At 56.9% G+C, this 14,769-nt stretch overlaps 2 protein-coding genes across 2 annotated transcripts; one reads left to right on the top strand and one right to left on the bottom strand.

The window, feature by feature from the left end:
- The first annotated feature begins 1,650 nt into the window (after nt 1-1,650).
- On the top strand, nt 1,651-6,274 carry LOC148813406 (uncharacterized). The gene is made up of 7 exons (XM_088907984.1): nt 1,651-1,806; nt 2,663-2,755; nt 3,125-3,514; nt 4,530-4,577; nt 4,980-5,027; nt 5,937-6,100; nt 6,229-6,274. Exons 1-7 carry the CDS (start codon nt 1,651-1,653, stop codon nt 6,254-6,256), a joined length of 927 nt encoding a protein of 308 aa, XP_088764110.1. The 3' UTR covers nt 6,257-6,274.
- Nucleotides 6,275-9,447: 3,173 nt separating this feature from the next.
- LOC148813407 (coiled-coil domain-containing protein 106-like) lies at nt 9,448-12,865 on the bottom strand. Its single transcript, XM_088907985.1, has 5 exons — nt 12,722-12,865; nt 11,367-11,552; nt 11,093-11,100; nt 10,312-10,606; nt 9,448-9,761 (listed from the first exon to the last, which is right to left on the bottom strand). The coding sequence occupies exons 1-5, from the start codon at nt 12,822-12,824 to the stop codon at nt 9,448-9,450; spliced, it is 906 nt and encodes a 301-aa protein (XP_088764111.1). The 5' UTR covers nt 12,825-12,865.
- Nucleotides 12,866-14,769: the final 1,904 nt, after the last annotated feature.

The raw sequence follows: 14,769 nt of genomic DNA on the forward strand, positions 1-14,769 counted from the left end.
ACCTGTCTGGACTCTTACTGGACACACTGGACACACTCACCTGTCCACACTCTTACTGGACACACTGGACACACTCACCTGTCCAGACTCTTACTGGACACACTGGACACACTCACCTGTCCAGACTCTCACTGGACACACTGGACACACTCACCTGTCTGGACTCTTACTGGACACACTGGACACACTCACCTGTCTGGACTCTTACTGGACACACTGGACACACTCACCTGTCCAGACTCTCACTAGAGACACTGTACACACTCACCTGTCCAGACTCTCACTGGACACACTGTACACACTCACCTGTCCGGACTCTTACTGGACACACTGTAGAGACTCACCTGTCCAGACCTTCACTGGACACACTGTACACACTCACCTGTCCAGACTCTTACTGGACACACTGGACACACTCACCTGTCCAGACTCTTACTGGACACACTGTAGAGACTCACCTGTCCAGACCTTCACTGGACACACTGTACACACTCACCTGTCCAGACCTTCACTGGACACACTGGACACACTCACCTGTCCGGACTCTTACTGGACACACTGTAGAGACTCACCTGTCCAGACTCTTACTGGACACACTGGACACACTCACCTGTCCAGACTCTTACTGGACACACTGGACACACTCACCTGTCCACACTCTTACTGGACACACTGGACACACTCACCTGTCTAGACTCTCACTGGACACACTGTACACACTCACCTGTCCAGACTCTTACTGGACACACTGGACACACTCACCTGTCCACACTCTTACTGGACACACTGTAGAGACTCACCTGTCCACACTCTTACTTGACACACTGTCCAGACTCTTACTGGACACACTGGACACACTCACCTGTCCACACTCTTACTGGACACACTGTAGAGACTCACCTGTCCAGACCTTCACTGGACACACTGTACACACTCACCTGTCCAGACTCTTACTGGACACACTGGACACACTCATCTGTTCAGACTCTTACTGGACACACTGTACACACTCACCTGTCCAGACTCTTACTGGACACACTGTACACACTCACATGTCTGGACTCTTACTGGAGACACTGGACACACTCACCTGTCCACACTCTTACTGGACACACTGTAGAGACTCACCTGTCCACACTCTTACTGGACACACTGTCCAGACTCTTACTGGAGACACTGGACACACTCACCTGTCCACACTCTTACTGGACACACTGTAGAGACTCACCTGTCCACACTCTTACTGGACACACTGTCCAGACTCTTACTGGACACACTGTACACACTCACCTGTCTGGACTCTTACTGGACACACTGGACACACTCACCTGTCCACACTCTTACTGGACACACTGTAGAGACTCACCTGTCCACACTTTTACTGGACACACTGTAGAGACTCACCTGTCCACACTCTTACTGGACACACTGTCCAGACTCTTACTGGACACACTGTACACACTCACATGTCTGGACTCTTACTGGACACACTGGACACACTCACCTGTCCACACTCTTACTGGACACACTGTACAGATTTACCTGTCCAGAGTCTTACTGGACACACTGTACACACTCGGCTGTCCAGACTCTTACTGGACACACTGGACACACTCACCTGTCCAGACTCTCACTGGACACACTGTAGAGATGCCCAAGGCCCCTAGTCTCGACACGACTGGGCTGGGCTGTGTGGTCAGAGCTGTCTCGGAGATGGGCTATTTGGCGTCTTCACAGGTCACACCGGTCAGGCCGAACCCGGACTGGCAGCGGGAGAGGTCCCGGCCCAAGTCCCGGTGCTTTTCCGTAAGTCTGACCCCCGATACCCTACAGCTCCCCACACTGACCCCTAAACTCCCCATACCCTACAGCTCCCCCCACTGACCCCTAAACTCCCCATACCCTACAGCACCCCCCACTGACCCCTAAACTCCCCATACCCTACAGCTCCCCACACTGACCCCTAAACTCCCCATACCCTACAGCTCCCCACACTCACCCCTAAACTCCCGATACCCTACAGCTCCCCCCACTGACCCCTAAACTCCCCATACCCTACAGCTCCCCCCACTGACCCCTAAACTCCCCATACCCTACAGCTCCCCCCACTGACCCCTAAACTCCCCATACCCTACAGCTCCCCCCACTGACCCCTAAACTCCCCATACCCTACAGCTCCCCCCACTGACCCCTAAACTCCCCATACCCTACAGCTCCCCCCACTGACCCCTAAACTCCCGATACCCTACAGCTCCCCCCACTGACCCCTAAACTCCCCATACCCTACAGCTCCCCCCACTGACCCCTAAACTCCCCATACCCTACAGCTCCCCCCACTGACCCCTAAACTCCCCATACCCTACAGCTCCCCCCACTGACCCCTAAACTCCCCATACCCTACAGCTCCCCACACTGACCCCTAAACTCCCCATACCCTACAGCTCCCCCCACTGACCCCTAAACTCCCCATACCCTACAGCTCCCCCCACTGACCCCTAAACTCCCCATACCCTACAGCTCCCCCCACTGACCCCTAAACTCCCCATACCCTACAGCTCCCCACACTGACCCCCACAGTCCTGATGGCCGAGAGGTCTCTGCTTGCTGTAGTGATTGAGTGGGCTCTGTGGACCTGACCTCTGTCTTGTGTCCTCGTTTCCAGCGTCTCCTTGTGGTCCGTCACTTCACCAGACCTGAAGGTGAGATCTGGGGAGGAGACAGAGCACCCCCTAACACCCCTGAGCTGGGTAACAGGGTAAGACAGCTTCTTACTGTTGGACACACTGGACACACTCGCCTGTCTGGACTCTTACTGGACACACTGTACACACTCGCCTGTCCGGACTCTTACTGGACACACTGGACACACTCACCTGTCCAGACTCTTACTGGAGACACAGGACACACTCACCTGTCCAGACTCTTACTGGACTCACTGTAGAGACACACTCACCTGTCCAGGCTCTCACTGGACACACTGTCCACACTATTACTGGACACACTGTAGAGACACACTCGCCTGTCCACACTCTCACTGGACACACTGTCCACACTCGCCTGTCCAGGCGTAGTCTCTGCTCCTCACCCCCCCTGCGTTGTGTTTCCCCCTCTCCCTGCTGGACAGAATCCCGTGGTGTCTTCCTGTCTCCCCGAGCTCGTCCAGAAGCTGGAGAGGGCGGCCGAGCTGCAGCTGGAGCTCCCGGGGTCGCCCGGCTCGTCCCGCTCGGGCTCGCCCGGCTCGTTCCGCTCGGTGTCCCCCCCCTCCGCGCCCGAGAGCCCCCTGCGCTCCCCGCCCCCGGCCCCCCCCTCCGGCCCCCTCCGGCCCCTGCCCGCCCCGCCCCGCCACCCCCCCTTCCTCGCCGCCATGCCCCTCGAGCCCCCCCTGCTGCCCGGGGCGGTGCCCCTGCCCCTGCCCCCGCCCGTCCTGCCCCCCATCGCCCGCCCGGCCCCGCCCGGCCCGGCCTGGGGGTCCCCCACGCGGAGGGCAAGGAGAGAGGCTGAGATGTCTGACGAGGCAAGTGGGGCAGAGTCTGTCCGTCTGTCCGTCTGTCCATCTATCTATCTGTCCGTCTGTCCGTCTGTCCGTCTGTCCGTCTGTCCTTCTGTCCTTCTGTCCATCTATCTATCTGTCCGTCTGTCCGTCAGTCTGTCTGTCCGTCTGTCCGTCTGTCCGTCAGTCTGTCTGTCCATCTATCTATCTGTCCGTCTGTCTGTCCATCTGTCTGTCCATCTGTCTGTCCTTCTGTCCGTCTGTCCGTCTGTCCGTCTGTCCGTCAGTCTGTCTGTCCATCTATCTATCTATCTGTCTGTCTGTCTGTCTGTCCGTCTGTCCATCTGTCCTTCTGTCCGTCTGTCCTTCTATCTGTCCGTCTGTCCGTCTGTCTGTCCGTCTGTCTGTCCTTCTGTCCATCTATCTATCTGTCCTTCTGTCCTTCTGTCCGTCTGTCCGTCTGTCCGTCAGTCTGTCTGTCCATCTATCTATCTGTCCGTCTGTCCTTCTGTCCATCTATCTATCTGTCCGTCTGTCCGTCAGTCTGTCTGTCCTTCTGTCCATCTATCTGTCCGTCTGTCCGTCAGTCTTTCTGTCCTTCTGTCCATCTGTCCATCTGTCTGTCCTTTTCTCTGTCCATCTGTCCTTCTGTCCATCTGTCTTTCTGTCCTTTTCTCTGTCTTTCTGTCCGTCTGTACTTCTCTCTTTCTGTCTTTCTGTCCTTCTGTCTGAGTCTCTCTTTTTCTCTGTGTCTGTCCCCCTCTCCCTGTGTCTTTCCATGTCTCCCTGCTCTCTGTCTGTCCTGCATTGTCCCAGCTGGGTCTCTCTCCCTGTGTCTCTCCGTGTGTCTCCCTGCTCTCTGTCTGTCCTGCGTTGTCCCAGCTGGGTCTCTCTCCCTGTGTCTCTCCGTGTGTCTCCCTGCTCTCTGTCTGTCCTGCGTTGTCCCAGCTGGGCCTGTCTCCCCGGCTCTCTGCCTTCAGCTCTGTTCGCCGATGTCCCGCCAGCCTGTCTCTCTCTCAGCCTGTCTCTTGACTTGCAGGAGGAAGAGGAGGTGGAGACAGCTCCTCCGGCAGGAGAGAGGAAGGAGGTCAGTGCTGGTCCCACCCTGCCTCCTGTCCTGTCTGTGGTGGAGTTTTGCCGTCTTGTCTGTCCCTGGGTCTCAGTGTCTCTCTCTCTTTCAGCCCTGTCTGTCAATGTCTCTCTCGGCCTGCTGTCTGCCTGTCCCTGCCTCTCTGTCTCTCTCTCTTTCAGCCCTGTCTGTCAGTGTCTCTCTCCTCCTCCTCTCTGTCCTGTGGTGTCCAGGCAGTGTGTCTCTCTCCTCCTCCTCTCTGTCCTATGGTGTCCAGTGGGTCAGTATTAGTGGGCTACACCCAGGCTCACTCCCTGCGAGTGTGATCTCAGCAGAGTCTCTGTGCTCTTGGGACACTTGACTCACCTGTCTCTCTCTTTCTCTCCCTGTGCTGTCCCTCTCTCCCTCCTCGGACTCCAGCTGGAGGAGGTCCAATCAGCACCTCCTGTGAGACAGAAGAAAAAGAAGGTGGGTAATGCTCTGATCCTCTCTGTACTCCTGTCCAGTGTCCAGTCAGTGTCCAGTCAGTGTGTCTGTATGAACCCCCCTCTCTCTCTCAGTGCAGTGTTCATGTACTGGAGTGTCCAGTCAGTGTGTCTGTATGAACCCCTCTCTCTCTCAGTGCAGTGTTCATGTACTGGAGTGTCCAGTCAGTGTGTCTGTATGAACCCCTCTCTCTCTCAGTGCAGTGTTCATGTACTGGAGTGTCCAGTCAGTGTGTCTGTATGAACCCCCCTCTCTCTCTCAGTGCAGTGTTCATGTACTGGAGTGTCCAGTCAGTGTGTGTGTATGAACCCCTCTCTCTCTCTCAGTGCAGTGTTCATGTACTGGAGTGTCCAGTCAGTGTGTCTGTATGAACCCCTCTCTCTCTCAGTGCAGTGTTCATGTACTGGAGTGTCCAGTCAGTGTGTGTGTATGAACCCCTCTCTCTCTCAGTGCAGTGTTCATGTACTGGGGTATCCAGTCAGTGTGTCTGTGTGAACCCCTCTCTCTCTCAGTGCAGTGTTCATGTCCTGGAGTGTCCAGTCAGTGTGTCTGTATGAACCCCTCTCTCTCTCTCAGTGCAGTGTTCATGTACTGGAGTGTCCAGTCAGGGTGTCTGTATGAACCCCTCTCTCTCTCTCAGTGCAGTGTTCATGTCCTGGAGTGTCCAGTCAGTGTGTCTGTATGAACCCCTCTCTCTCTCAGTGCAGTGTTCATGTACTGGGGTGTCCAGTCAGTGTGTCTGTATGAACCCCTCTCTCTCTCAGTGCAGTGTTCATGTACTGGAGTGTCCAGTCAGTGTGTCTGTATGAACCCCTCTCTCTCTCAGTGCAGTGTTCATGTCCTGGAGTGTCCAGTCCGACTCTTAACGTGACTCTCCTGTCTCTGCTTCAGAGGCGCTGGTGCGTCTTTTTAAACTCCCTGATCTGCGTGTCGGTGGAGACAGATGATCAGGACGAGCCGATGGAGGTGGCGGAGACCGTAGGTCAGGAGAGGGAGAGCGAGGGAGAGGAGGAGCAGGCTGCCGGGAAGGACAAGAAGAGGAAGAGGAGGTGCAGGTGAGCAGACAGGGGGGCGCCGCCCGGTCGTGTCTGTGACTCAAGGAGGAGCCTCCTCTTGCTGTTTGATGTCATGGTGACGTCTGTGTCTGTGTCCCTCACACCTGCAATAACAATATTCTTTCCAGGTTCCTTTCCTGGTTCTGTGCCAGCTAAGATCTGGACTGGACTGGACTGGACTGGACTGGACTGGACTGGACTGGACCGGACCGGAGCTGAGAGACACCAGACTGGACTGGACTGGAGCCTAGGGACACCAGACTGGACTGGACCGGAGCTGAGAGACACCAGACTGGACTGGACTGGAGCCTAGGGACACCAGACTGGACTGGACCGGAGCTGAGAGACACCAGACTGGACTGGACTGGAGCTGAGGGACCCCAGACTGTGCTGGACCGGAGCTGAGAGACACCAGACTGGACTGGACTGGAGCTGAGGGGCCCCAGACTGTGCTGGACCGAAGCTGAAGGACCCCAGACTGTGCTGGACCGAAGCTGAGGGACCCCAGTCTGGACCGAAGCTGAGGGACCCCAGTCTGTGCTGGACCGAAGCTGAGGGATCGCAGACTGGACCGAAGCTGAGGGACCCCAGTCTGTGCTGGACCGAAGCTGAGGGACCCCAGACTGGACCGAAGCTGAGGGACCCCAGACTGTGCTGGACCGAAGCTGAGGGACCCCAGTCTGGACCGAAGCTGAGGGACCCCAGACTGTGCTGGACTGAAGCTGAGGGACTCCAGTCTGTGCTGGACCGAAGCTGAGGGACCCCAGTCTGGACCGAAGCTGAGGGACCCCAGACTGTGCTGGACCAAAGCTGAGGGACCCCAGTCTGTGCTGGACCGAAGCTGAGGGACCCCAGATTGTGCTGGACCGAAGCTGAGGGACCCCAGTCTGGACTGCACTGGAGCTGAGGGACCCCAGACTGTGCTGGACCGAAGCTGAGGGACCCCAGTCTGGACTGGACTGGAGCTGAGGGGCCCCAGACTGGACTGGACTTGAGCTGAGGGACACCAGACTGGACTGGACTGGAGCTGAGGGGCCCCAGACTGTGCTGGACCGAAGCTGAGGGGCCCCAGACTGGACTGGACTGAAGCTGAGGGGCCCCAGAGTGGACTGGACTGGAGCTGAGGGACACCAGACTGGACTGGACTGAAGCTGAGGGACCCCAGACCCCAGTCTGGACTGAAGCTGAGGGACCCCAGACCCCAGTCTGGACTGAAGCTGAGGGACCCCAGACCCCAGTCTGGACTGAAGCTTGTAATTTTTGTTCTTTTGTTAAGCATCAATAAAAAAATTTAAAAAATTCTGTTTAGCTTTTGGTTTTTTCTCCCCCCCCCCCCCAAGGCTGCTGCTGGGAGAGGGGTGAGTGGGGCCAGCAGGGGGCGCTCTCACCCTGCGGTCTGTGTGGGTCCTGATGCCCCAGTATAGTGACGGGGGACACTGGACTGTAAACAGGCGCCGTCCTTCAGATGAGACGTCAACCCGAGGTCCTGACTCTCTGTGCTCATTAACAATCCCGGGGTGTCTCTGGAGAAGAGTAGGGGTGTTACCCCAGTGTCCTGGCCTAATTCCCCCCCTGGTCTTGACCCATCATGGCCTCCTAATCACCCCCCTCTCTGAACTGGCTCCATCCCTCTGCTCTCCTCCCCACTGAGAGCTGCTGTGTGCTGAGCGGACTGGAGCATCATCCAGGTGGGGCTGCACACTGGGGGGGGGGGCTGGAGGGGATCCCCCTGACCTGGGAAGAGCTCTGAGGGGAGAGTCCAGACTTCTGAATTATTATGATTATTATTCGTGCTGCACTGGGCTTCAGTCCTGGCAGTGAGAGGGGACTCTGTGATCAGTACAGACACTTATGACTGTAGAATGATACACGATAGAAATGGAAAACAGGGTAGCGCTGTAGTCTCTTCGAAACGTTTTGAACTGCCAGAAGAAGATTTCACAACCCGGACTCGTGAAGGTGCAGGTCTTCTCCCATCGTCCGGAGCAAGGTGAGAGGTCACCCCCTCGGGGCGCAGTATCCCCGGTGTAGCCCTTTTCACGCTACAAGACAGAGTCCGTCAACATCGCCGCGGCCCGAGGCGCGACTTCCGGTATGACGTTGGCGGGGGGGAGGGGGTAAATACGTCACAGCCGGGTGAGGCCCCTATCACGTGAGAGGGGTGCGGCGAGCCCCCGGGGACGAAGAGAAATTGATTTGCGTGGGGTGTGGAAACGCTACACGACCGGGCGAGCGAGCCGGTTTTTTTTGGGGGTCTGGTCAGGGAAAAGCGTCGTTTCCCGCGACAGGAGCACGTTTCCGATCGCCGAGCAGCACAGCCGGCGGATCAGAACAACCGCAGAGATTCCTTTTTTGTCCTCCGTTTCCTTTTTTGTCCTCTTTGGCCTCCAAAATGAAAAGAAAAACTGGAATCCAGCGTGGCGTTGCCAAATTAAAACGTCAACCACTTTCCGGGCTTTCGTGCTGTGCGTGATGAGACCGTCATGGTTGTGTAAGGATCCGTTACGTCACAGACCGGCGGCGCTCGGGCGTGAGGAGTGTCGTCACGTTTTTGAAGCGGGCACGTCAGACAAGATCTCTGACACGATCTCCGAAAAACCCAAACCTGTAAGATTCAATTTCAATCCAGTTTTTTTTAATATAGCGCCTTTCACAACAAGAATGCCCCAAGGCCCTGAACAAAGGAGTTGTTCCACGCCCCCACCCCCCTCTGTGTACAGAAGAGGCCTCCTGTCCCGACTGGAGGAGCTCACCCAGCTGTGTCTGGAGAGAAGCCAGGGTATCGGCTTCAACCACAGGGCTGGGCAGCTTGTTCCACACCCCCACCACCCTCTGTGTACAGTAGAGCCTCCTGTCCTGACTGGAGGAGCTCACCCAGCAGTGTCTGGAGAGAAGCCAGGGTATCGGCTTCAACCACAGGGACTGGGCAGCTTGTTCCCCACCCCCGCCCCCCTCTGTGTACAGTAGAGCCTCCTGTCCTGACTGGAGGAGCTCACCCAGCTGTGTCTGGAGAGAAGCCAGGGTATCGGCTTCAACCACAGGGCTGGGCAGCTTGTTCCCCACCCCCACCACCCTCGGTGTACAGTAGAGCCTCCTGTCCTGACTGGAGGAGCTCACCCAGCTGTGTCTGGAGAGAAGCCAGGGTATCGGCTTCAACCACAGGGACTGGGCAGCTTGTTCCCCACCCCCGCCCCCCTCTGTGTACAGTAGAGCCTCCTGTCCTGACTGGAGGAGCTCACCCAGCTGTGTCTGGAGAGAAGCCAGGGTATCGGCTTCAACCACAGGGCTGGGCGGCTTGTTCCCCACCCCCACCACCCTCTGTGTACAGTAGAGCCACCCCCCCCCCGTCACTTGAGCTTGTAGGTGATGGGCAGCAGCTCCCCGCGGGCCTTCATGGCCCGGATCCGCTCCCGGACGTCGGCCGGCATGCTGGCGGCGCAGCGGCGGGCGTACTGCAGCAGCTGCTCGGCCCCGGGCCGGAAGCACCCCAGCTCGGCCAGCAGGCGCGGCGCGGCGATCATCGCCTCGGCCAGCGGCGCCGTCAGCGCCAGCGTGTTGCGGTCCACCCGCAGGCGCCGGAACGCCTTCTGCATGCTGCCCTCCGCGCGGAAGACCTGCAGGGCCCGCCGGTAGCGCTCCAGGATGTCCTGAGGGGTCTTCGCTGGCGGGGGGTGGAGAGAGAAGGAAGGCTTCAACCACAGGGCTGGGCGGCTTGTTCCCCACCCCCACCCCCCTCTGTGTACAGAAGAGCCTCCTGTCCTGACTGGAGGAGCTCACCCAGCTGTGTCTGGAGAGGAGCCAGGGTATCGGCTTCAACCACAGGGCTGGGCAGCTTGTTCCCCACCCCCACCACCCTCTGTGTACAGAAGAGCCTCCTGTCCTGACTGGAGGAGCTCACCCAGCTGTGTCTGGAGAGGAGCCAGGGTATCGGCTTCAACCACAGGGCTGGGCGGCTTGTTCCCCACCCCCACCCCTCTCTGTGTACAGAAGAGCCTCCTGTCCTGACTGGAGGAGCTCACCCAGCTGTGTCTGGAGAGGAGCCAGGGTATCGGCTTCAACCACACGGACTGGGCAGCTTGTTCCCCACCTCCACTCCCCTCTGTGTACAGAAGAGCCCCCTGTCCTGACTGGAGTGACAGTAGAGACGGGGTTCATGGGTTATCTGGAGGGGGACTTCGCTCCAACAAAACGCCCAGCCCTGCTGCTCCTACCTCGGACGGAAGACACTTTCCCCAGCTGCTTCATCGTCTTCTCCCTGCAGGAGACCGGCCGCCTGCCGGATCGGGGGGCGCTGTCGCCGGGGCGGGCCGCGGCCCCCGACGTCAGGGGGCTCTCGGGAGGGGGGGGCGCCCCGCTCGTCGTCGGCACCGGCGCCGCGTTCTCTGCCGCCACCACCACCGGCGTCGGTCCGCGGGCCTCACCTGGAGGCAACACACCGGCTTCTTTTAACAGATCGCCTCGGGAGTCGGGAACGCCCTCGGCCACAGCGGAGCTGTGTGCGGCCGTCTGTACGGAGGGGTACAGCGCGGGGGGGCTCCGGGGTCTGGGACTGTCTGTGTGGAGTCTGCATGTTCTCCCTGTGTTCTCTGGGTCCAAAGACAGGCTTTTGGGCTAATTGGCTTCTGGGAAAACTGGCCCTGGTGTGTGTGTGTCCTGTGATGGACTGGTGTCCTGTCCAGGGTGTGTGAGTGTGTGTGTCCTGTGATGGACTGGTGTCCTGTCCAGGGTGTGTGAGTCTGTGTGTGTGTCCTGTGATGGACTGGTGTCCTGTCCAGGGTGTGTGAGTGTGTGTGTGTCCTGTGATGGACTGGTGTCCTGTCCAGGGTGTGTGAGTGTGTGTGTGTCCTGTGATGGACTGGTGTCCTGTCCAGGGTGTGTGTGTGTGTCCTGTGATGGACTGTCCAGGCCAAAGGAATAGTTTCAGGAACCCTCAAGAAATTCCATCCGCCTCCAAAACTCATTGCATTGAGAAGACTCATTTTAAAACGTTACCTTGAACGCTTGAAACACATGCATGCCCCAGAACACTTAAAGTCGCCAATCAGCAATAAAATGTTGATTCCTGATGCTCACATTTTGACATACAATTAATAATGTATGTTAAAAAGTCCGGAATATAGTTTTGTACGCAACCCGTTAATATCGAAATATCCAAAAGGGGGCATTTTGAATTATTTCAGTGAGCACCGTTGCCAAGGGGGAAGAAAGAGATATTTCAGTCGATCTATAAGCCGGGGGGGGGGGGGGATAATCGCCGCGCGCGTACCTGCGCCCGCCGTCAGGCGGTCGATTGTCCGGCGCAGGAAGTCACGCTCTCCCTCCAGCGCGCGCACTTTCTCCTCCAGCGCGCGCACCTTCTCCAGCAGCAGCTCGTGGGCCGACGCGGGCGCCTGGCCGAACAGGGCCGCCACCGCGAGGACCGGGGCCGCCGCCGTCACTCCCGGCCTGCAGCCTGGGGGGGGGGGGCGTTAGCGTTTTATTCAGAATTCAGAACAAGCCATCGCCGCGAACGAGTGACGTGCGCGTCCCCCACCCCACACGCACACACACACACCCCTCCATCTTCTGTTTTTCCCGACCCCATCTCCCACTTAATTAATTAATTGCTTACACTTATATAGCACCTTTCTGGACACTCCACTCAAAGCGCTGTACAGGTCATGGGGAATCCCACTACCGCCACCAGTGTGCAGCCCCCACCTGGATGATGCTCCAGTCCGCTCAGCACACAGCAGCTCTCAGTGGGGAGGAGAACAGAGGGATGGGGCCAGTTCAGAGAGGGGGGTGATTAGGAGGCCATGATGGGTCAAGACCAGGGGGGGAATTAGGCCAGGACACTGGGGTAACACCCCTACTCTTCTCCAGAGAGACCCCGGGATTGTTAATGAGCCCGGAGAGTCAGGACCTCGGTTTTACGTCTCATCCGGAGGACGGCGCCTGTTTACAGTCCAGTGTCCCCCGTCACGATACTGGGGCATCAGGACCCACACAGACCGCAGGGTGAGAGCGCCCCCTGCTGGCCCCCACTAACACCTCTTCCAGCAGCAGCCTTAGTTTTTCCCAGGAGGTCTCCCCTCCAGGTACTGGCCAGGCTCACACCTGCTGGGGCTCCAGTGGGGGGGGGGCTGCCAGCTGTGAGCTGCAGGGTGAGATGGCTGCTGGACCACGCGTCTGAAAAAACTCCCCCAGCACACGCGCGAATATTTCCCTACCACAAAAAAATAATGCCCTGCCCCGGATTAGACATGCAAGCGAATCCACGCTGCGCGCGACTCATTGGGGTGAATCAGTAGTCACCCCCAATCCTATGTACTAACACCCCCTTCATACACGAACCTCTAAATACCCCCGTGTGTGAATATTCGAGCAGTCGGCTTTTGGCGGGTACAGGAATCGACACCCAGTCAAGGTATTGAGTGGAGTGTCCAGAAAAGCGCTATATAAGTGTAAGCAATTATTATTATTATTATTATTAAAATCGGGGAACTGGCGGCCGCTAGTGGCCGGATGTGTCACTGCAGCCGCCGGGAGAGAGCGGCGCCGGCCTACCGCGCATGCGCCAGGTACAGCATGGCCGCCCGTGTCTGCTCCAGGAGGAGTCCAGCTGTCGCACAAACGCACCTGTTTGCCCCCTGCCGGGCGTTTCTCCCGGCGCCTGGGAGAAGAACTCATTGTCCCCGGCTGCCCGCGACGCGTCTTCTCTCTTGATGGCCGGGGTCCACATGTCGCGCGGCGTGGGAACGTCCACGGGACACGGGGGTGGGGGATGCCTGCCGGGAGGACACGAGGTGGGATGTTCAGTGTTTATTTTTTGTTTTCCTAACTTTTATGGAGCGTCAAAGAGTACGAACAGACACCGGAGAAGGTTTAAGCCCACAAATATTAGAAATATAAGTGTATTAAAAACTAAACTATACACAGCCAGAGGTCATATAACAACAACAGCAATAATAATAATAGTAGTGGTGATTCCTTACACCTATATAGCGCCTTGCTGGACCCTCCCCTCAGAGGGGTCAGCGTGTGTGTCTGCAGAGTCTCCAGGGGTCTTTAAAGCAGGGCTGTCCAGTCCTGGTCCTGGAGGGGTCAGTGTGTGTGTGTGTCTGCAGAGTCTCCAGGGGTCTTTAAAGCAGGGCTGTCCGGTCCTGGTCCTGGAGGGGTCAGTGTGTGTGTGTCTGCAGAGTCTCCAGGGGTCTTTAAAGCAGGGCTGTCCGGTCCTGGCCCGTGGAAAATTCCGATAAGGGCCTCATTGTGTGCAGAAGGAAAGTGAAAACTGGCCTGATCCCAAATGACGTCAGATGAGCCCAACTGCAGTGTAGGTGATCACACTTCAAAGTGCAGTACACACCTGTACCATATCCAGTCTGATAGTAAAGATAGTATATATCACAGCAGTACTTACTGTCATTCCTATATATTATATGAATACAGACTCATTTATATATTAATAACAGTGCAGTACGAGCCTGTACTGTATCCAGTATGTTAGTAAAGATAGTATATATCACAGCAGTACATACTTACTGTCATTCCTATATATTATATGAATACAGACTCATTTATATATTAATAACAGTGCAGGACAAACCTGTACTGTATGTATCCAGTATGTTAGTAAAGACAGTATATATCACAGCAGTACATACTTACTGTCATTCCTATATATTATATGAATACAGACTCATTTATATATTAATAACAGTGCAGTACAAACCTGTACCGTATCCAGTATGTTAGTAAAGATACAGATTGGCACATTAGTATATATCACAGCAGTATATACTTGCTGTATATTCCTGTATATTAGTATAGACACTTTTATGTATGTTAGTAACAGTAAAATACTGCATACATTCTTTTAGTAAAGGCGTAGAGTTACACTTAATGTTTACATGTATTCCTGTATACATGCCCCCGAAGTGCCCTAAAATCACCCAGGAAAGTGCCCAGGAAAGTGCCCTAACCCAGGAAGGTGCCCCAAAAGTGCCCAGAAATGTGCCCCAAAAGTGCCCAGGAAGGTGCCCTAAAATCACCCAGGAAAGTGCCCCAAAAGTGCCCAGGAAGGTGCCCTAACAGTACCCAGGAAAGTGCCCAGGAAAGTGCCCTAAAATCACCCAGGAAGGTGCCCCAAAAGTGCCCAGAAATGTGCCCCAAAAGTGCCCAGGAAGGTGCCCTAAAAGTACCCAGGAAAGTGCCCCAAAAGTGCCCAGGAAAGTGCCCTAAAATCACCTAGGAAGGTGCCCTAAAAGTGCCCAGGAAAGTGCCCAGGAAAGTGCCCTAAAATCACCCAGGAAGGTGCCCCAAAAGTGCCCAGAGCTGTGGGCCGCCGTGTGGAAACTCAGTCCCCCAGACGAAGGCTCCTGAACGAGCTCGCACCCCAGCTCACCCAACGGCAGTCCAAGCGGGCGGGTCGCGTTGCCCCCCCCACCCCCCGAGCTCCGCGCGCCCCCGGACCGGCCCGGGTCTCTGAATCTCGACTTCTCCCAGCAGATCCTTTTTTCTTTTCCTCTCCTCCTCCTGGCTGTGGAGACCCCCTTCTCAGGCGTGTGCTCCAGTGCCAGGGCTCCCCAGGGGGGGGCGTCAGTCCAGCGGCGGCGGCGAGGGTGCGAGGGGGCCCGCGGGGTCCCCCGGCGTGCCCCGACTTCGGTCCCCTCGTCTGCTCCCGTCCT

Source organism: Atractosteus spatula, assembly GCF_055471065.1.
Source record: "Atractosteus spatula isolate fAtrSpa1 chromosome 10 unlocalized genomic scaffold, fAtrSpa1.hap1 SUPER_10_unloc_1, whole genome shotgun sequence".
Classification (NCBI taxonomy): Eukaryota; Metazoa; Chordata; class Actinopteri; order Semionotiformes; family Lepisosteidae; genus Atractosteus; species Atractosteus spatula.